General features: G+C 40.4%; 1 protein-coding gene across 2 annotated transcripts in view; it reads left to right on the top strand.

Annotated features, from left to right (window-relative positions):
• The window catches only part of LOC126465310 (anaphase-promoting complex subunit 1), a 335,155-nt gene that overhangs the window by 22,623 nt on the left and 290,266 nt on the right, over positions 1-22,266 (top strand). For both annotated transcript variants that reach the window (XM_050096297.1, XM_050096296.1), the window contains exons 3-4: positions 18,143-18,407; positions 18,527-18,621. In XM_050096297.1, coding sequence (XP_049952254.1) covers positions 18,143-18,407; positions 18,527-18,621 — 360 coding nt within the window. The remainder of the gene's footprint in view (positions 1-18,142; positions 18,408-18,526; positions 18,622-22,266) is intronic.

Raw genomic sequence — 22,266 nt, 5'->3', positions numbered from 1 at the left:
GCGAAAAGTGGCAATTGATCCTGAGTAAAGAAAAGTGTGAAGTTACTCACATGAGTACTAAAAGAAATCCGCTAAATTTCGATTACGCGATAAGTCATACAAATCTGAAGGCTGTAAATTCAACTGACAGATGACATCGAAAAAGTACAAAGAAGGGCAGCTCGTTTTGTATTATCGTGAAGTAGGGGAGATAGTGCCACAGACATGATACGTGAATTGGAGTGGCAATCATTAAAACAAAGGCGTTTTTTGTTGCGACGGGATCTTCTCATGAAATTTCAATCATCAGTTTTCTCCTCTGATTGTGAAAACATTCTGTTGGCACCCACCTACATAGGGAGAAATGATCATCACGATAAAATAAGAGAAATCAGGGCCCGCACAGAAAAATTTAAGTGCTCGTTTTTCCCGCACTCCGTTTGAGAGTGGAACGGTAGAGAGACAGCTTGAAGGTGGTTCATTGAACCATCTGCCAGGCACTTTATTGTAAATAGCAGAGTAATCATAGATGTAGACGTAGATGTTGGTTGCGGTCAGCAACAGTGGTCCAGAGTGATGTTCTCCAATGAATCCTTCTTCAGAGTGGCAAGTGGTTCAGGGCACCAATTAGTGTGTAAAGAGGGGAACACATTACACTCCACAGAAAGTTCATGAATATCATTAGTATGATCTAGACATTATGGTGTGGACAGAGATTGTGCACAATGGCTGAACACTGCTGCATATCTCTGCATGAAGTACTGTTGCAGCCCAGTGCTATTGCAGGATGATAATTCTGAATTATGTCCCATCTGTTTAAAGGTTCAGTAGGTCCCGTCTTTCTCTTTGTGGACAGCAGTGTTCCCCCTCCACACACACATACATACACAGGACCACTGGAGTGTTGGACACACTGGAAAGTGAAGATATTGACTGCATTGAATGGCATGTTTACTCCCTGGACTTACACCCTGTATAGGATTCCTTGGATGCCCTTGACACATGTGTTTCTCACGGAACATTGCCTCCTCAAACCATGCAAGAACTGAAAACTGCCTTTAGAGGAGTTGGAAAATTTTCGCAAGGACTCGTCAACAGTTTGGTAGCCAGAACAAGTGCAAAATGTGCATCAGTGCCTGAGAAGGTCATATTCCTTACTGAGAGTCTGGTATCAACCTTTATGTTGGAAGTCTGAGCTGTTCAAATATGAATGTTATTTATATCTTTTTATCCTGCATTCCCATGTAGTGAAATCTGTACAATTTTTCATTATAAATATACCCTCCACTCTTTTTATGTATGTACTGTGTTTTATGTCATCCATCATTGCCTTGATTTCTGTCCAACAATATATGTGTTCTTTAGAGGTTGTCAAGCAGTGTAGTTTATATTATCTGGACTATAACTTCTACATAGGGCTCTTAATGGCGTGTTGCTACCAGTACTGCCTCTTATTTTCAAGCGTAATATTTGAGCAAGATGGCCACTAAAGCCTGCATTGGAAATTCTTAGGGAAGTGCTGTGTTAACACTCCTTGACTAGAAACTTATGTAGAGCAGTTTTGCAAGTGCCTGTTACTTGGTTAGCAGCTTTTACTTGAGCACATAAATTGAAATGGCCTCTCTGTATCTATATTTTGCGGGGAAATCAATTATGAAGTCACCACAGTTTATAAAATTGCAATCCGTTTATTTTATTTTATTTAGCAGTGACTCCAATTTATTTAAGAAAAGTTTAAAAATTCCACATGGTGGTCAGTAAACTGTAGCAATAACCATGCTTAACTTAATAATTTTTATAGCTGCAATTCCACAGTCCTTTTCAGTGTTCATTCCAGTTATATCAGCTAGGGTTGTAAAAAGCTATAAATCTAAATTTTTCATTATATAAACTGATACCCTTCCCCCCTTCCGTGCACTGCAGAGGGAACTTCAAAGTCAATTGTGTCACTGATCACTTGACTCCAAGAGAGATCATCTGTGGGCTTATTCAGGAGTTCCTTGACATGGACTGTGTGAGTGGTGAACTGTCAGATACAGTTTAGATGGTGCAACTGATGTGTTGATGCTTTCTCTGGATGTTAGTGGAAAGTGTATGTCAGTGGGTTGTCGTCTGTGACTGGCGTGAACCGCTGTCCCTCCAACATATGATGAAACTTTTTAATAGGGGAATATGCAGCATACAGTTCATGGTCCTACAAGGACCAGATGGTGAGCTGTGATGGCAATAATATTTGACTGAAAAGAGCTGAGGGCTACCAGGATTTCAGGTGCTTGCTGGTGTAGTGCAACACCGATTAAAGTGGCAGATGCGTTAACCATTAGGATGAGAGGCACCTGTGGAACTGGGTATGCTAACATAGTAGCTTCTGCGATGGTAGTCTTCACCTTGTTAAATGCCAAGTCAGCTTTGCTATTCCATGGCAGTTTGTCTTTTGGCTTCAGTGCACCATGCAAGACTTTATTCAGTGGTGCAGACAGAACAGCATGATTGGGAACGAACAATGATAGAAATTGGTGACGCCAAAGAATCGTCATAATTCTCTTAACTGTTGTAGGCCGGGAAAATTAACTTAGCTTTGACTATCTCCTGTGGCGGCAATGTGCCTTGAGTATTGATGGTGTAGCCTGGGAATTGAAAACCAGCTGCTCTGAAGATGCACTTTGACAGGTTGATAAGCAGACCGTGTGTACGAAGGTGAGTGAAAATCTGCTGTAATTTTGACAGGTGTTCTACCTTGGGCTTGACATGACCAAAATGCCGTCTTTGTACACATAACAAAAATCTAGGTCACTTATAATCTCATCAGTAAATCGTTGAAATGTTTGGTCAGCATTAAAAAGTCCAAAAGGTATTCTGGTGAACTCAGTGTGCAGACAGTGGTCTCAGCAATGTTGTCTGGTGCCACAGATATTTGGTAGAATGCACATACTAAATCCAGTGTAGTAAGACTGCACTTACGATGGACGTAAAATGCGAAATCTTCAATAAACAGTATTGAATACTAGTTGGAGATAGTTCTGGGATTGAGCAGATAGTTCAGGCGTTGAACTGTCTGTAATCCACTCATGGGCACCGTCCACAGTTCTCATTTGAGCCCATATGCATTGTAGATGAAAAGCTGCTGCTCGATGGGCAGCAGATTTCCTGTGCTAACATGAATGAGAAGTCCTGCTTCACTACTTTCAGTTTCTCCGCTGTCAGGCGGCACACTGGAAAGCGAAGTAGTGGTCCTGGTTTGTTTAATATATAGTGTGCTGTCAAGTGATGCTCACGTGCTAGTGTTGGTGCCTGGCGTGTGATCTCTGGGAACTGCTTGAGGAATTCTACACTCCTGGAAATGGAAAAAAGAACTCATTGACACCGGTGTGTCAGACCCACCATACTTGCTCCGGACACTGCGAGAGGGCTGTACAAGCAATGATCACACACACGGCACAGCGGACACACCAGGAACCGCGGTGTTGGCCGTCGAATGGCGCTAGCTGCGCAGCATTTGTGCACCGCTGCCGTCAGTGTCAGTCAGTTTGCCGTGGCATACGGAGCTCCATCGCAACACTGGTAGCGTTCCGCAACAGCGTGGACGTGAACCGTATGTGCAGTTGACGGACTTTGAGCGAGGGCGTATAGTGGGCATGCGGGAGGCCGGGTGGACATACCGCCGAATAGCTCAACACGTGGGGCGTGAGGTCTCCACAGTACATCGATGTTGTCGCCAGTGGTCGGCGGAAGGTGCACGTGCCCGTCGACCTGGGACCGGACCGCAGCGACACACGGATGCACGCCAAGACCGTAGGATCCTACGCAGTGCCGTAGGGGACCGCACCGCCACTTCCCAGCAAATTAGGGACGCTGTTGCTCCTGGGGTATCGGCGAGGACCATTCGCAACCGTCTCCATGAAGCTGGGCTACGGTCCCGCACACCGTTAGGCCGTCTTCCGCTCACGCCCCAACATCGTGCAGCCCGCCTCCAGTGGTGTCGCGACAGGCGTGAATGGAGGGACGAATGGAGACGTGTCGTCTTCAGCGATGAGAGTCGCTTCTGCCTTGGTGCCAATGATGGTCGTATGCGTGTTTGGCGCCGTGCAGGTGAACGCCACAATCAGGACTGCATACGACCGAGGCACACAGGGCCAACACCCGGCATCATGGTGTGGGGAGCGATCTCCTACACTGGCCGTATACCACTGGTGATCGTCGAGGGGACACTGAATAGTGCACGGTACATCCAAACCGTCATCGAACCCATCGTTCTACCATTCCTAGACCGGCAAGGGAACTTGCTGTTCCAACAGGACAATGCACGTCCGCATGTATCCCGTGCCACCCAACGTGCTCTAGAAGGTGTAAGTCAACTACCCTGGCCAGCAAGATCTCCGGATCTGTCCCCCATTGAGCATGTTTGGGACTGGATGAAGCGTCGTCTCACGCGGTCTGCACGTCCAGCACGAACGCTGGTCCAACTGAGGCGCCAGGTGGAAATGGCATGGCAAGCCGTTCCACAGGACTACATCCAGCATCTCTACGATCGTCTCCATGGGAGAATAGCAGCCTGCATTGCTGCGAAAGGTGGATATACACTGTACTAGTGCCGACATTGTGCATGCTCTGTTGCCTGTGTCTATGTGCCTGTGGTTCTGTCAGTGTGATCATGTGATGTATCTGACCCCAGGAATGTGTCAATAAAGTTTCCCCTTCCTGGGACAATAAATTCACAGTGTTCTTATTTCAATTTCCAGGAGTGTATGAATGGAGGGTCACCAGTTATCATCTGCATTGCAGTCATCCCCACAAAGTAGTCACCCTTGGCTTACCAGGTTGGTAATGGTATCAAGGAAGTGCCGATGATGGAGGTAAGCCAGGAGTCCATAGAATGATAGGAAGTCCACTCAGAGTAAGGGGTGTGTTATGTCTGCTATGAATTGACAGCCAAATTTGCATATCAGGCCTAAGTTAAATGTTAATGTGACCCAACCATATGTTGAGATCGTGGAATCATTGGCAGTGGAAAGGTGGCTGTCATCACAGTTGTGGCACTGCAGATGGGCAGATAGATAACCTGAGACGTCTGCATCCATGTCTACGAGGAACTGTTGCTTCACGTTATGCTGTGTCACGAACAGTTGACAGCTGGCATCAGAACAGCTACTGGCTGTCATCACTGAATTCCTGTGCACTGTACATCCATGCCTCGTAGCCAAACCAATGGTGATACCAGCAGACTCTTACTGATGGGGGTGAACTGCTACACTTTCTTTGTGAGCGGTGGGGGCAGGATTGGTGACTGGTACTGTGAGTTTGTAAGGCAGCAACTTGCATGGTGAGCTCAGCAAACCGCACTTGTGATGCAGCAGCAGTGTTATCTGCCAGAGGTTGTGTGCAAACTGTGCTGATGTACCCAGACAAGTACATCTTCCCTGTGTGATCTGTGGTTTGTCCAAGCACATCGAGATTTGTGTGTCAGGTGGCAGGCGAGATAACCAAATATTCTTCAGAACATCTTCATTAATAGTGTTACTCGCTAATGTTTTCATGCGGTGCAGTAGCTGTGGTGGGAGCAATTCCCTAGCTCTTTGGTGTGGAGTAGCTTCCCCAGTCTCTCTGCCTCAGATTGTGAGAGGTGGATAACTAGGGTGTTCATGAGAGTTGTGTAATGATCTGCTCTTGATGGTGACACCAGGATGTCTTTGCACCTCTGTGGCCATAGCTTTGTTGACTGCTATGGCAATGTAGCTATACTTGGTGTCATCTGTTGTTGTCTGCACTGGCGGAAATTGTATTTCTAACTGTGTGAACCACTGGACAGGGTTCTGTTTCTGAAATGGTGGCAGTTTTACCATCACGTGATTGATTACTGTGCCTGTAGGCACATTTTCAGTTGGTATTGGGTCTGACACAGCAGAGTTATGGTGTCAAACGACACGAAAGATGCATGATGCATTAGATGTGGATGTTCCTTACATAGTGTGACGGGGCTCGGTATGAGTTGTCAGTGACAGTATTGGGGTCACCAATTGTTGCGGGTTTAATAACTGCACTTCATTGCAACATTTAAAACTATCTCATAACTCTTATGATGTTTTCTAGACGGAGAGTGCAAACAACAGAAAAATTACAAAAACAGAGAGCAAACATAAATCAAAAAGAAATTGCATCAAAGGTACTCACTGCAGAGAGTATTGCATTTCGTGTAACTTTTACAAGGGTTGATTTTTGTCCTGTTCTACTGCTGGTTCACGAGGCAGTTGAATTAAAGGCGTGTCCTTTTCAGTTGTGTATTGCTTACTATTCTTCAGGATGATGTTTTTTGAGTTGGTTTTGATGTCTTTTGACAATTCCTTAAGGCAGATTCACAATGTACGACATATTTCCCAGATGTTGGTTACGCTGCCAGTGATCCACATTTATCGCCTTGGCAGATTCTTTGTGACACCTTTGGAGTATAATTCATCACCAGTTTGGAATTTTGAACTTTTCTTTGGCTTTGTCTCCTGTTATTATCAAAAGATTATCGACAGCGTGATTCTTGGCTTATGTCCATGAAAGAGTTCAGCAGATGATTTTCCAGTTATTTTATTTGGAGTTGTGTGATAGGTTATCACCATTTTCTGCACAGAAATATATTCTTGCCATTTTTTTCAGTCTGACAAATGCCCATCATGAAGTGACTTTAGAATTTTCTTTTTGTAAATTTGGGTTGTAATGACCTTTGAAAAACTGTCTGAAGAAGTACCAGTAACAAGCAATGACTGGCGCTGATGGCAGCTCATTTGTCAAAACATATCTGCCAAAAATTTGGCTAATAGTTTGGTAATACTATATCTAAAACAGCTGTTTGCTGCACCTAGGAATGGTGTGATCACTTACTAGCTCTATTATGTGATTTGATAATTCTTCGTCACAGTCTGATTTCTTTGCTTCAACTTTTGTGTAGGTTTTTCAGTTATAGGACTGGTTTCAAGCACATGTTATTTTATTGATACACAAATTTTTGAATTGCTTCGCTCCTGTTTTGCATTAGCTAGCACACACACACACTGTTTTTCAAATGAGGGTTTATTTCTTTCAGCGAACAGTGATGGAAAGTGACACATGATAGAGAAATGGCAAATATACACAGTGTTAATTATATAAACATAGTAGATAACATAGAATGGGAAAGAAACAATTCAGTGTTATGAGTCTTAGAGTTTTTCCAGAATACTTTACTTAAAAGAAAAAGAAGTTATTCTTGTGATGTGGTATATTTCATCTTAGATGACAGTACCAAATGAAACAATCCTATCTTTAAAACAGTGTATCTGAGAGCAAGGGGCTTAAGTTCCCTGTGCAGTTGTTTCAACTTTTCCAGTGTTTCCTTAAATCGCATCAGGTAAGACGATGCCTTCAAGACGGCCATGGTGAATGTCTCACTCCATTGTTGGTAGTATTAGCCACATCTGCATCTACAAAGACATTACGAAAAGAAAAGTTGCCACTCACCATATAGCGGAGATGCTGACTCTCAATAGGCACAACAAAAAGACTGTCACAAATAAATCTTTCTGCCATTAAGACCTTCATCAACACCACACACACACACACACACACACACACACACACACACACACACACATGCAGTTTCAGGCAACTGAAGCCACACTCATTGTTGCCAGAGTCTGCAGCCATGTGTGTGTGTGTGTGTGTGTGTGTGTGTGTGTGTGTGTGTGTGTGTCTATATCTATTGTTGACAAAGGCCTTAATAGCCGAATGCTTTATTTGTGACAGTCCTTTTCTTGTGCCTATCTGTGACTCAGCATCTCTGCTATACGGTGAGTGGTTACTTTCCTTTTCATAATAGTGTTACATTCCATCCTGGATTGTCCATTGTTTGATTTCTACAAAGATATTGATACTGATGATGTTCGTCTTCTTTACACATACGTAAAGTAAGGGAAAGACAACCACTCACTCGTACTGGACTGATGTGTGGTGTGCAGGAACACATAACAGCAAATGATATTCTTAGCAGCATTCAACCTTTTGCTCTTTTTCAAGCAAAAGTTCGCGTGCGCGTACACACACACACACACACACACACACATATTCACACTCACACTCACACTCTCTCTCGCTCACACTTTGCATGTTTGTGTGTCTGTGTGTTGTGTGTGTGAATGTCAAGTACATTACACAAGAGTGGTTGCCTTTCCCCTACTTTATGTATTAATCCACTCAGAAATTTCCATTTTCATTATAAATTCCCTTTACAATACATAATGTTTAAATCTTCCAGTAGGGTACCAACGTACTTAATTTCCTTCTTAAAAACTCTTGGTATCTTTCCTTTGTTAGTATTTACACTTTCATCACTTTTTTAATTAGCAATATATGTAGTTGGGCAGATGTCATGTGCCATATATACCGGGTGTTTCAAAAACTCCAAAGAAAGCAGTTGCTGAAACATGTGAAAATTGCCAAACTACCAGTTTAATGTACCATGGTTCAAAATACTAACTCGAATTCTTTACACAAGAATGGAAAAAGTAGTAGAAGCTGACCTCAGGGAAGATCAGTTTGGATTTCAAAGAAATGTACGAATACATGATACCATATTGACTCTGTGACGTAACTTAGAAAACTGGTTAAGGAAAGGCAAACCTATGTTTATAGTATTTGCAGACTTGGAGAAACCTTTTGACAATGTTGACTGGAACACTCTCTCTGAAATGCTGAAGGTAGCAAGGGTAAAATACATGGAGTAAAAGCCTATTTGCAAATTGTGTAGCAACCAGATGGCAGTTACAAGAGCCGAGGGCCATGAACGGGAAGCTGTGGTTGAGAGGGGAGTGAGACAACGTTGTAGCTTATCCATGATGTTATTCAATCTGTACATTGAGCAGGCAGTAAAGGAAACCAAAGAAAAATTGGGAATAGGAATTAAAGTTCAGGGAGAAGAACAATGTGGTTTGCCGATGAGATTGTAATTCTGTCAGAGAGTGGAAAGACTTGGAAGTGCAGTTGACCAGAATGGAAAGTGTCTTGATAGAAGGCTATAGATGAACACCAACAAAATCATAACAAGGATAATGGAATGTATTCAAATTAAACCAGATGTTGCTGAGGGAATTAGGTTAGGAAATGAGGCACTTAAAGTAGTAGGTAGGTTTTACTATTTGGGCAGCAAAATAACTAATGACAACCGAAGTAGAGAAGACATTAAATGTAGACTGGTAATGGCAAGAAAAGCATTATTGAAGAAGTGAAATTTGTTAACATTGAATATAGGCTTAAGTGTTAGGAAGTCATTTCTGAAGGTATTTGTCTGGAGTGTAGCCATATGAGGAAGTGAAACATGAGTGACAAACAGTTTAGGCAAGAAGAGAATAGAAGATTTTGAAATGTGGTGCTACAGAAGAGTGCTGAAGGTTAGATGGATTGATCATGTAACTAAAGAGGATGTACTGAACAGAATTGGGGAGCACAAGAAATTGGTGGCACGACATGAATACAGTAAGCAGATTCAGAAGGATGTAGGTTGCAACAGTTATTTGGAGATTAAAGATAGTGTAGCACAGGAAAGAGTAGCACTGAGAGTTGCATCAAACCAGTCTTTGAACTGAAGACCACAACAACAAAAACAAAATTAAATGGAAGAGCAACTTCAACAGTTTTTCTTACAAGTGTTCTGTGTGAGCACCATTCGTCACACGGCACATCTTGAGTTGATACGCAAGTTCTTCCCAAACCTTGATCAGTATATCTGGAGTAATTGTTGCAACAACTGCTGCAATCCTGTTTCTTAAGCTGAGTTGATCAGCCGGTAGGGAGGCTCGTACACATGATCCTTTATGAACACCTATAAGTGAAAATTGCGTGGTGTCAAGTTGGGTGAATATGGATGCTGTGCAAAACCAGCTCTGTCCTCTGGCCCCTTGCACCTAATGCCGTTTAACCAGTCGCATACACCAAATAAAGTTCTGTAGTTCAGCTACATCCAGGTGAGGAAGGAACCATAGTTCTAACACAAGGATATGGCTCAAGAAATATTCAGTTAAGGGGGTCTCTTTGCAATGTGCCTTCTCATGGGGATTTGCTGACACCGAGATGTGTGCATTATGTTTTCACATTTCCTCTGAGGTGAATTATCAATTCATCAATCAAGAAAAAATGATCCAGAAAATCTTCGTCATGCAGCAACGTTCCATTTGCAAAGTTGTTGTGTAAACCATGGCCTGTAGGGTTTAGAACTTGTAACAGGTATACAAACAAAACTGTTTGTTTTGCTCTTTCATTTGATATATTATCTATAATTATAAGTTGAATGTAATAAATGTCACAAAGCCTCAAAATCCTAATATTCATTGTGAAATCCGTGGTAGTCTGTGGACAGTGGCATTGAAATAAGTCCCAATATTCAAATGTATTACATAATGGATGCTGATACCCATTGCATGTGAAGCATTTGTTGTTCAGAACACTGGAGAAACTTTGTTTTCTTTAGTTTTAACGAACTAGGTGGTATATCTGCTGTCCCTCATTGTCTGCTTTCTGAGTAAAGTGATGATCATTACTATTAGTGAAACTGAATGCATTTCACCTTGTAAGCTTAATGTCAGTAATCTTTTCACAAGTCTTCCTTGCACTTGCTTATGTTAAGGCATTAGCTGTCTTGGTATCCTCTTTTCCAGAATGTGTGTTATATTTAAGTGGTGATGTAAAATGGTGAGTGCCATAGTAAAGTACATTTGTAATCATGGATGGACCAGTGAAGCTGCCCAGTATACAGCTCAGTGCAGTAGGACTGCAAAAGGAGAAAACTACCACAAATGTTAGTTGTGTTTGTGAAAACATTCAAGCAGTGAATATAGCACCCAATTGGTAATCCAAGTGAAAGCTGAAGTAGTTGAAAGCCATGATCTGTGTCTGTTCTATCTTCAATAGTGATAGTCAACCCTAGAGTTTTGATTAGTTAACAAAATGTCTTCAGTCACAGGTTCGTACCCTGCCACCGCTTAAATTTTGAATAAAAATCATCAGCAGTGGTGGCTGAAGACTTCTATATAACAAGTCACCCTCATTCTGCCGATGGCCATGTCCAAAGGAGGCAGAGGAGCAGACAGAGGATCAGGACACTCTCTTGCCCTTCAGATGGGAAATTGCCCGTAATGGCGGAAGGATCAGAAATGATCAACAGCACAAGTATGCAGAAGGCAATGGAAACCACACCATTAAAAAACATAATGTGTATCCACAGGAAATGTGGCCTGAAATTGAAAAAAGTATCATGATGATCTCTCCATTGGCAAAAGATTCTGGACTGGTTCGCCATTGAGATCACTAGGAGGGGACTGCCAAGGGGGAGGTGACCATGAGAAAAGATTGAATAACCAATGAAAAATAACATTCTATGAGTTGGGGTGTAGAATGTTAGAAGTATATGTATCCACAGGATATGTGGCCTGAAATTGAAAAAAGTGTCATGATGATCTCTCCATTGGCAAAAGATTCGGGACTGGTTCGCCAGTGAGATCACCTGGAGGGGACTGCCAAGGGGGAGGTGACCATGAGAAAAAGATTGAATAACCAATGAAAAATAACATTCTATGAGTTGGGGTGTAGAATGTTAGAAGTTTTAAAGTGATAGAGAAACTAGAAAATTGGAAAAGGGAAATCTAAGGCTCAGTGTAGATATAATGGAGGGTCAGTGAAATGAAATGGAAAAGAAGACAAGGATTTCTGAACAGATGAGTATAGAGTAATAATATCAACAGAAGCAGAAAATAGTGTAATGGTAGTAGGATTCATTAAGAATAGAAAGGTAGAGTAGAGAGTGAGTTACTGTGAACAGTTCAGTGATAGGGCTGTTCTCATCAGATTCGACAGCAAATCAACACCAACAGTGATAGTTCAGGTATATATGCCAGCATTGCAAGCAGAAGATGAAGAGGTAGAGAAAGTATATGAGGGAATTGATTGGGTAATTCAGTATGTAAAGGGAGATGAAAATCTAATAGTAATGGGGGATTGGAATGCAGTTGTAGGGGAAGGAATAGAAGAAAGGGGTGTGGGTGAATATGGGCTTGGTACTAGGAATGAGAGAGGAGAAAGATGAATAGAGGTCTGCAATAAATTTCAGCTAGTGATAGCAAATACTCTGTTGAAGAATCACAAGAGAAGGAGGTACACTTGGAAAAGACCAAGAGATACGGGAAGATTTTAGTTAGATTACATTGTGGTCAAGTAGAGATTCCAAAATCAGATACTGTATTGTAAGACATACACAGGAGTAGGTATAGACTCGGGTCACAATCTAGTAGTGATGAAGAGTAGGCTGGAGTTTGAGAGATCAGTCAGGAAAAATCAATGTGCTAAGAAGTGGGATATGGAAGTACTAAGGATTAATGAGGTATGCTGGAAGTTCTCTGAGGCTATAGATAGACACTGCGATAGGGAATAGCTCAATAAGTGAATGGCTCAGGAAGCAGTTTAGTTCAACAGGAATGGGCATCTCCAAAAAGGGGAATCACATAAGTTGGAAAGAAAAACATGGGTACAAAGAAGGTAACTGCGAAGAAACCATGGGCTACATGAAAAATACTTCAGATGATCGATGAAAGAAGGAAGTACAAAAACGTTCAAGGGAACTCAAAAATACAGAAGTACAAGTCACTTAGGAATGAAATAAATAGGAAGTGCAGGGAAACTAAGGTGAAATGGCTACAGGAAAAATGTGAAGAAATAAAAAAAATAAATGATTGTTGGCAGGACCAACTAAGCACATAGAAAAGTCAAAACAGTCTTTGGCGAAATTAAAAGCAAGGGTAGTAATAATAAGAGTGCAATGGGAATTGCACTGTTAAATGTAAAGGAGATAGAAGATAGGTGGAAAGAGTACATTCAAGGTGTCTCTGAGGGAGAAGACTTGTTTGATCAGTGAAAGGGAAGAAACAGAAGTTGACAGAGAAGAAATAGGGGCTGCAGTATTAGAATCAGAATTTAAAAGAGCTTTGAAAGACTTAAGATTGAATAAGAACAGGGTAGATAACATTCTATCAGAATTTATAAAATCATTGAGGGAGTGGCAACAAAACGACTATTCACACTTGTGTGTAGAATGTATGAGTCTGGTGATATGACATCAGACTTTTGTAAAAACATCATCCACACTATTCCAAAGATTGCGAGAGCCGAAAAGTGGGAGAATTATTGCATAGTCAGCTTAACAGCTCGTGCATACAAGTTGCTGACTAGAATAATATACAGAAGAATGGAAAAGAAAACTGAGGATCTGTCAGATGACGAACAGTCTGGCTTTAGGGAAGATAAAAGCAATTGTGATGTTGCGGTTGATAATGGAAGCAAGATGGAAGAATTTCGATCTGCAAAAAGCATTCAACACTGTAAAATGGTGCAAAATATTTGAAATTCTGGGAAAAGAAGGGGTAAGCTATAGGGAAAGACAGGTACTATACAATTTGTATAAGAACCAAGAGGTTACAGTAAGAGTGAGAGGTGAAGGGCGAATTGCTTGGATTAAAAAGGGTGAAGGCAAGGATGTAGTGTTTCATCCCTGCTGGTCAATCTATACATCAAAGAAAGTTCAAGAGTGGATTTACAATTCAAAGAATTTTAATGATAAGTTTACCTGATGACATTGCTATCCTCAGTGAAAGTGAAGAAGAATTACAAGATCTGCTGAATGGAATGAACAGTCTAATGAGTACAGAATATGTATTGAGAGTAAATTGAACAAAGATGGAACTAATGAGAAGTATCAGAAATGAAAACAGCGAAAAACTTAACATCAGGATTGTTGGTCACGAGGTAGATGAAGTTAAGGAATTCTGCTACCTTGGCAGCAAACCAGCCAATGACGGACGGAGCAAGAATGACATTAAAAGCAGACTGTTGTTGTTGTTGTTGTTGTGGACTAGTGCTGGCTAAAAGGGCATTCCTGGCCAATAGCAGTCTGCTAGTATCAAACATAGCGTTAATTTGATGAAGTAATTTCTCAGAATATGTGTGTGAAGATCAGCATTGTATGGTAGTGAAACATGGACTGTGGGAAACCCAGAAGAGAATCAAGCATTTGAGATGTAGTGTTACAGAAGACTGTTCAAAAATTGGTGGACTGATAAGGTAAGGAATGAGGAGCTTCTTTGGAGAATTAGCAAGCAAAGAAATGTATGGAAAACACTGACAAAAAGAAGGGACAGGATGGTACAACTTCTGTTAAGACATCAGGGAATAACATTCAGGGTACTAGAGAGCGCTGTAGAGGGTAAAAACGGCTGAGGAAAACAGAGATTGGAATACATCCAGCAAATAATTGAGGAGATAGATTGCAAGTGCTTCTCTGAGATGAAGAGGTCGCCAAAGGGGAGGAATTTGTGGTAGGCCGCATCAAACCAGTCAGGAGACTGGTGACTGAAAGAAAGAAAGAAAAAAAGTGTTAGAATGTGAGAAGCCCATCCTCTGATGACAGTGCACTTACTCTGTTCTCCTCCTCCTCTTCCTCCTCCGTCACTCCAGTTCCCCCCACCCCCACCCCCCATTTTCCTCTTAGTTTTATGAATTAATAGTGTCAATCCATTTCTTGACCTGTTTTTTGAGTCATCTGGGTCCATGTCTCTTATCTCCCAACCTTAATGGAATTAATGTCCGCCTGTAATACAAAAAATTGTTTTTTCAATTCGCTCAAGTGTGTTTCAGCACCTCTGTTCCATTATAAATGGGTTATCTTTATTCAAGACTGTAAAATGTGAGCATATTCTTAGGTGGTAAGAAATCTTAAGAAAATGAGGCCTAAAGACAGCTTTTCTTTGTTATTAGCTTGATTTTGCATTATATGACTTTGCAAGACCATTTGTATCTTGTCTTGTACTGATACCTTGCCATTTGCGAACAAACAAAGTTAACTTGAGCTTTATTGGTGAGTTAACACATCCTGCTGTGTTTAAATATAATTTTGTTGTGGTATGATATTTGGCACATGTATTTGCTGTCACTTACATTGAGTTTGGTGCCAAATTTGTTTGTTTATTTTCTCTCTCTCTCTCTCTCTCTCTCTCTCTCTCTCTCTCTCTCTCTCTCTTACTCTCTCTCTCTCTCTCTCTCTCTCTCTCTCTCTCTCTCTCTCTCTCTGTGTGTGTGTGTGTGTGTGTGTGTGTGTGTGTGTGTGTGTGTGTGATTATCTTTTCTGTAAAGTTCCTTTAATGTGTTAAATAGTGTTCCTTTGCAGAGTGTAGTGTATTCATTTGGAACCTGTTTACCTTCTGCTATTGCCTTCCGCATGTGGAAGTTTTCTTCTGTTGTTAATTTATGGTACAGTGTGTGGCTGGATTTTAGTATTTTTAAATCTGTTTCTATTGTAGTTGGATGATGATCATGAGCTACTAGGTGGTCAGCAAACATGCTATGCGAGCTGTTACTTTTTAGGTCTCTGAAGTTGTCTGAATATCTTATTTTAAAGTTCCTGTTGTTTTTGCAATATATACTGACTGACATGTGTTGTAAGTGCATTCGTATATTCCTGATCTCTTGACTTTATCTATAAGTGTTTCCTTGTTCTGAGCTTTTTTTGTGTTGTGTTGTCTGTCCTGTATCCTATTTGAAGTCTCTGTTTCTTTAATATGTTGACTATTCTGTCAACAATTTTGCCATTGTAGGTTGGGATGTGCCATTTAATTTGTGTGTGTGTGTGTGTGTGTGTGTGTGTGTTATCATTGTTGTTCTGTTGTGTCTTGTATGTGGTTATTTTTTGTGTATTGTGTTCTATGCTGTTAAGGTCCTGTGCGTATGGGCCAGTGTATTCCTTTTCTGTTTGTTGGTTTAGTTTCTGTATCATATGGGTATCATAAGTGTTTTCCACTACTATTTGTTTTATTGTGTTCGTTCCTGCATGTAGTTCTGTTTACTTGTGAGTGTTCTGTTTAATCTTTGGAGCATGAATCTGAAGCTTGGTTTCTAGTGCGCCAGTGGGTGGTTTGAGAGATTGTGAATGGTGGTGTTCATAGTTGTTTTCCTGAGGAATGTGAAGTCATGGGTGTTGGTTGGTTGTTGTATGCTGAGATCCAGAAAATTTAGTCTGTTGTCTGTTTCCTTTCTTAATGCGAAGTGAATTTTGGGTATGAACTGTTTAATTCAGTCACCTCTTAGCCAACATATTCATGAACAGTTTAGAGAGCAAAATCTTCAGACACATAATAAAACCAAAAAAAGGTTATGTGCTGGTAGTGTTATGTCAATGACATAATATGCCTGATTGAAGAATAGTTCTCTCTCTCTCTCTCTCTCTCTCTCTCTCTCTCTCTCTGACACACACACACACACACACACACACACACACACACACACACACACACACACACACACAAAAGAGCTACACATTGAAATAAAGAATTCACATCCAAAAATTAATTCATAGAGGCAGACAACACACTAAATTTTATGGATCTCACAATACAAGAACCAACCATCACCCATGACTTCACAATCTTCAGAAAACCAACACACAAGAGGCAACACATTAAAACATATAGCAGTGGAAAATGGTTATGATAGATATTCGGTAGATAAACTAAACCAACAAATATGTAAATGGAAAAGGAATGAATTGGCCACGTACTCACAAAGCCTTACACAATGCAGAAGAACACGATACACAAACAATAACCACATACAAGATGCAACTGAACAACTACAATACACACACAAAACTAAGTGGCACGTACTCACATACAATAACAAATATGTTGACAGAATAGGCAACATATTAAAGAAACAGTGACTTCAAATAGGCTACATAACAGGCAACACAACAAAGAAAAAGCTCAGAACACAGGAAACACCCACAGATAAACTCCTAGAGTTTATATATGAACTTGCATGCAAAACTTGTCAGTAAGTATGTACATGACAAACATGCAGGAACCTTAAAACAAGATACTCAGAATTCGTCAGAGCTGTAAACAGTAACAGCTCCCGTACCACATTTGCTGATTTCCTAACAGCCCATAATCACCTCCTATACAATAAACTAACAACAGAAGAAAACTTCCACATACAGAAGGCAATAGCAGAAGGTATACAGGTTAGAAATGAATACGCTACAGTCTGCAAAGGTGCACTATTTAACATATTAAACGAATTTTACGCAAACATTTGTGTGTGGTGCTCAGTTCACCAGAACGAAAAACAAAAAGAATCTCCACAGTAAAGTGTAAGTTACAGCAAATACATGCACCAAATAATGTACCACAACAAAGTCAAACAATGGACGATCAGGATGGAGTGTAACAATATTATGAAAAGGATAGTTGCTACTCGCAAGCAGCAGAGATACTGAGTCGCAGGTAGGCACAACAAAAAAGAGTCTCAGAAAGTAAGCTTTTGCCAACAAGGCATTTGTCGAAAATAGACAACATACATGTGTGGCCCCTCCCCCCCCCCCCTCCAACCTCCCCCCCCCCCCCCCCCCACACACACACACAAATAAACAAACAAACACACAAGTCTCTGGCTGTTTGCCAAAAGTTCACTTTCTGACATTGTGCCTATCTGCACTATATGGTGAGTAGCAACTATCCTTTTCATAATGTTGGTACCACAACGAAATCATGTTTAAACATAAAAGGATATGTTAACTCGCCAATAGAACTTGCATTAGCATCATTTGGTTACAGATGACAACCTGTCGGTAAAGGAAAGGCACAAATTTTGATGCAGTACCATATAATGTAAAATCAAGGCAATAACACAAGAAATAAAAACTGTCTGTAGGCATAATTTTCTTATATTAGTTATCACCCAAAAATATGTTCACATTTTACAGTCTTGAATAAAGAAAACCCACTGATGATGACAAAGAGGTTCTTAAACGTATTTGGGTCACACGAAAAAATGGTGTTTTGAATAACAGGCTGACCCTATATCCCATAAGTTTTACTGCAGACATGGCAAATACAAGAACTGCAATTTCAAAAGATGAATACTTGCTATCTTTATTGCATTATTCATAAAAAACCTCCCCCCCACCCCCTCCCTATCTTCTTTGTTGCTCAGTCCTTTCCTCACACCCACATCCAGTTGCATAAACAATTACTCGTTTACTGCCAAGTATATGGTAATACTGTTTTTACTGTAAACAGCTAGCAGTGATGGAAACAATTCTTGTTGGCAGAATCGTGAAAACTGGCGCATAAGGGCAAGCTTAGATGATGATCAGCAGTGTGAAGAGGAGCTGTATATGAATGGTAAAATAGCAGTGTGGAGCCAGGGGTCGATGTCAAGTCATAGAAATCCAAACAGCAGTAAAGTGATAAAAAGTAGTTACACAAGTGAAACACCATTGCAAGCTGCCATCTGGTGTACATTCCATGTTTCTTCTTCTGATAAACCTATCCTTAGCTGGACAGCTGGAAGGGCCCCAACAGAAGAACCAGAAGGTATGTACAACCAAAGCTTGTTAAAGTAGTTATATGTATACAAGTAATTTTGATGTTGTTGTTAATATCTCACTAAAGTTAGTGTGTTGTAGAAAAATTATACTGTGGACACTTTACAGGGGCACCTACACCTGCTGTTTGCTTAATAGATGCTGAAAACATCAAAGTTTATACTCAAGATGGCGAAGATTATGTTTCATCTCTTCAGTTTGAGGTTTGTATTTCAATAGAATAATAATAAACTGAAGTTTTGAGTTATATAAAATCCTATCTGATCAATTCAGCTTGTTATTGGATCCAAATGAACAGCAGAAATATACTTAAAAAGAATTAAGAGCACTTGATCCTCAATTTCATTGCAAAACATAAAAAAGCCTAAATATTTGTTAAAAAAAAAATCTTCATGTCTCCCATTGCCATCACAACTGTAGCGTTTAAAGTAAGTCTAAAGTTTGTGTAAGTCAGTGAGTCTATATATGTCACATAAAGACATGAGGTGCTTCTACTGTTGCATTTATAAAGTCCCAAATATCTGGCTAATGCTGTTAATCGTGGTGCACTCACCTCAGAGAAGTTGGCCAGAGGTGATATAAAACCCATGTCCTGATTCTCTTAACAGTCTGTCCTTTGCATACTTCTATGATTATATCCCTTTTTCATCCTGCTCAGTATGAGTCCCGTGTAGGTGAGCAACATTCTAATGTGGCTCATGTAACTATTTTGTAAGCAGTCTCCTTTTTAGATTGATAGCATTTTACCAGTATCTTAGCAATAAACTAATGTCTGCCACTGGATTTACGTAAGATTGACTCAGGTATTTGTATGAATTGACGTATCCAATTAGGATTCGTTCATATTATAGTCATGTGAACTACTTATTGTTTTGCAAAGTGCACAATTTTGCATTTCTGAACATTTGAAGCAAGTTGGCAATCTTTGCACAACTTTGAAATATTATCAAAGTCAGACTGGAAAATTTTCACTTCTTTCATATGTTGTTGTTGTTGTTGTTGTTGTCTTCAGTCCATAGACTGGTTTGATGCAGCTTTCCATGTTACTCTATCCTGTGCAAGCTTCTTCATCTCTAAGTACCTACTGCAACCTACTCCCTTCTGAATCTGCGTAGTATATTCCTGTCTTGGTCTCCCTCTACGATTTTTATCCTCTATGCTGCCCTCCAATACTAAATTGGTGATCCCTTGATGCCTCAGAACATGTCCTACCAACTGATCCTTTCTTCTAGTCAAGTTGTGCCACAAATTCCTCTTCTCCCTAATTATGTTCAGTACCTCCTCATTAGTTATGTGATCTTACCATCTAATCTTCAGCATTCTTCTGTAGCACCACATTTCAAAAGCTTCAATTCTCTTCTTGTCTAAACTATTTATCATCCATGTTTCTCTTCCATACATGTCAACACTCTTACAAATACTTTCAGAAAAGACTTCCTGACATTTAAATCTATACTCAGTGTTAACAAATTTCTCTTCTTCAGAAACTCTTTCCTTGCCATAGCCAGTTGATATTTTATATCCTCTCTGCCTCGACCATCATCAGTTAATTTGCTCCCCAGATAACAAAACTTATCTACTACTTTAAGTGTCTCATTTCCTAATCTAATTCCCTTTGCATCATCTGATTTAATTCAACTACATTCCGTTATCCTCGTTTTGTTTTCCTTGATGTTCACCTTATAGCCTTCTTTGAAGACACTGTCAATTCCATTTGACTGCACTTCCAGGTCCTTCGCTGTCTCTGACAAAATTACAATGTAATCGGCAAACTTCAAAGATTTTAGTTCTTGTCCATGGATTTTAATTCCTCCTCCAAATTTTTCTTTTGTTTCCTTTACTGCTTGCTCAGTATACAGATTGAATAACATCGGCGATAGGCTACAACACTGTCTCACTCCCTTCCCAACCACTGCTTCCCTTTCGTGCCCCTTGACTCTTGTAACTGCCATCTGGTTTCTGTACAAATTGTAAATAGTTTTTTGCTCCCTGTATTTGACCCCTGCCACCTTCAGAATTTGAAAGAGGGTATTCCAGTCAACACTTTCAAAATCTTTGTCTAAGTCTACAAATGCTAGAAGTGTGGGTTTTGTTTTTCCTTAATCTATCTTCTAAGATAAGTCATAGGATTAGTATTGCCTTATGTGTTCCAACATTTCTACGGAATCCAAACTGATCTTCCCCAAGGTTGGCTTCTACCAGTTTTTCCATTCGTCTGTAAAGAATTTGTGCTAGTATTTTGCAGCTGTGACTTATTAAACTGATAGTTCGGTAATTTTCACATCTGTCAACACCTGCTTTCTTTGGGATTGGAATTATTATATTCTTCTTGAAGTCTGAGGGTATTTCGCTTGTCTCATACATCTTGCTCGCCAGATGGTAGAATTTTGTCAGGACTGGCTCTCCCAAGGCCGTCAGTAGATCTAATGGAATGTTGTCTACTCCCGGGGCCTTGTTTCGACTCAGGTCTTTCAGTGCTCTGTCAAATTCTTCACGCAGTATCGTATCTCCCATTTCATCTTCATCTACATCCTCTTCCATTTCCATAATATTGTCCTCAAGTACATCGCTCTTGTATAGACCCTCTGTATACTCCTTCCACCTTTCTGCTTTCCCCTCTTTGATTAGAACTGGGTTTCCATCTGAGCTCTTGATATTCATACAAGTGGCTCTCTTTTCTGCAAAGGTCTCTTTAATTTTCCTGTAGGCTGTATCTATCTGACCCCTAGTGAGATAAGCCTCTACATCCTTACATTTGTCCTCCAGCCATAGTTGCTTAGCCATTTTGCACTTCCTGTCAATCTCATTTTTGAGACGTTTGTATTCCTTTTTGCCTGCTTCATTTACTGCGTTTTTATATTTTCTCCTTTCATCAATTAAATTCAATATTTCTTCTGTTATCCACGGATTTCTACTAGCCCTCGTCTTTTTACCTACTTGATCCTCTGCTGCCTTCACTACTTCATCCCTCAGAGCTACCCATTCGTCTTCTACTGTATTTCTTTCCCCCATTCCTGTCAATTGTTCCCTTATGCTCTCCCCGAAACTTTGTACAACCTCTGGTTTAGTCAGTTTATCCAGGTCCCATTTCCTTAAATTCCCACCTTTTTGCAATTTCTTCAGTTTTAATCTACAGTTCATAACCAATAGATTGTGGTCAGAGTCCACATCTGCCCCTGGAAATGTCTTACAATTGAAAACCTGGTTCAGCCTTCTTTTATGATTCTTGAACCAAGTGTTAGCTATGATTAAGTTATGCTCTGTGCAAAATTCTAACAGACGGCTTCCTCTTTCATTTCTTAGCCCCAATCCATATTCACCTACTATGTTTCCTTCTCTCCCTTTTCCTACTGTCGAATTCCAGTCACCCATGACTATTAAATTTTCGTCTCCCTTCACTACCTGAATAATTTCTTTTATCTCATCATACATTTCTTCAATTTCTTCGTCATCTGCAGAGCTAGTTGGCATATAAACTTGTACTACTGTAGTAGGCATGGGCTTCGTGTCTATCTTGGCCACTATAATACGTTCACTATGCTGTTTGTAGTAACTAACCCGCACTCCTGTTTTTTTATTCATTATTAAACCTACTCCTGCATTACCCCTATTTGATTTTGTATTTATAACCCTGTATTCATCTGACCAGAAGTCTTGTTTCTCCTGCCACCGAACTTCACTAATTCCCACTATATCTAACTTTAACCTATCCATTTCCCTTTTTAAATTTTCTAACCTACCTGCCTGATTAAGGGATCTGACATTCCACGCTCCGATCCGTAGAATGCCAGTTTTCTTTTTCTTGATGACGACGTCCTCTTGAGTAGTCCCCGCCCGGAGATCCGAAT

The sequence above is a fragment of the Schistocerca serialis genome, chromosome 1 (assembly GCF_023864345.2).
Source record: "Schistocerca serialis cubense isolate TAMUIC-IGC-003099 chromosome 1, iqSchSeri2.2, whole genome shotgun sequence".
Taxonomy (NCBI): domain Eukaryota; kingdom Metazoa; phylum Arthropoda; class Insecta; order Orthoptera; family Acrididae; genus Schistocerca; species Schistocerca serialis.
The sequence above is the reverse complement of the archived record's forward strand: the minus strand, read 5'-3'. Positions and strand labels throughout refer to the sequence as shown.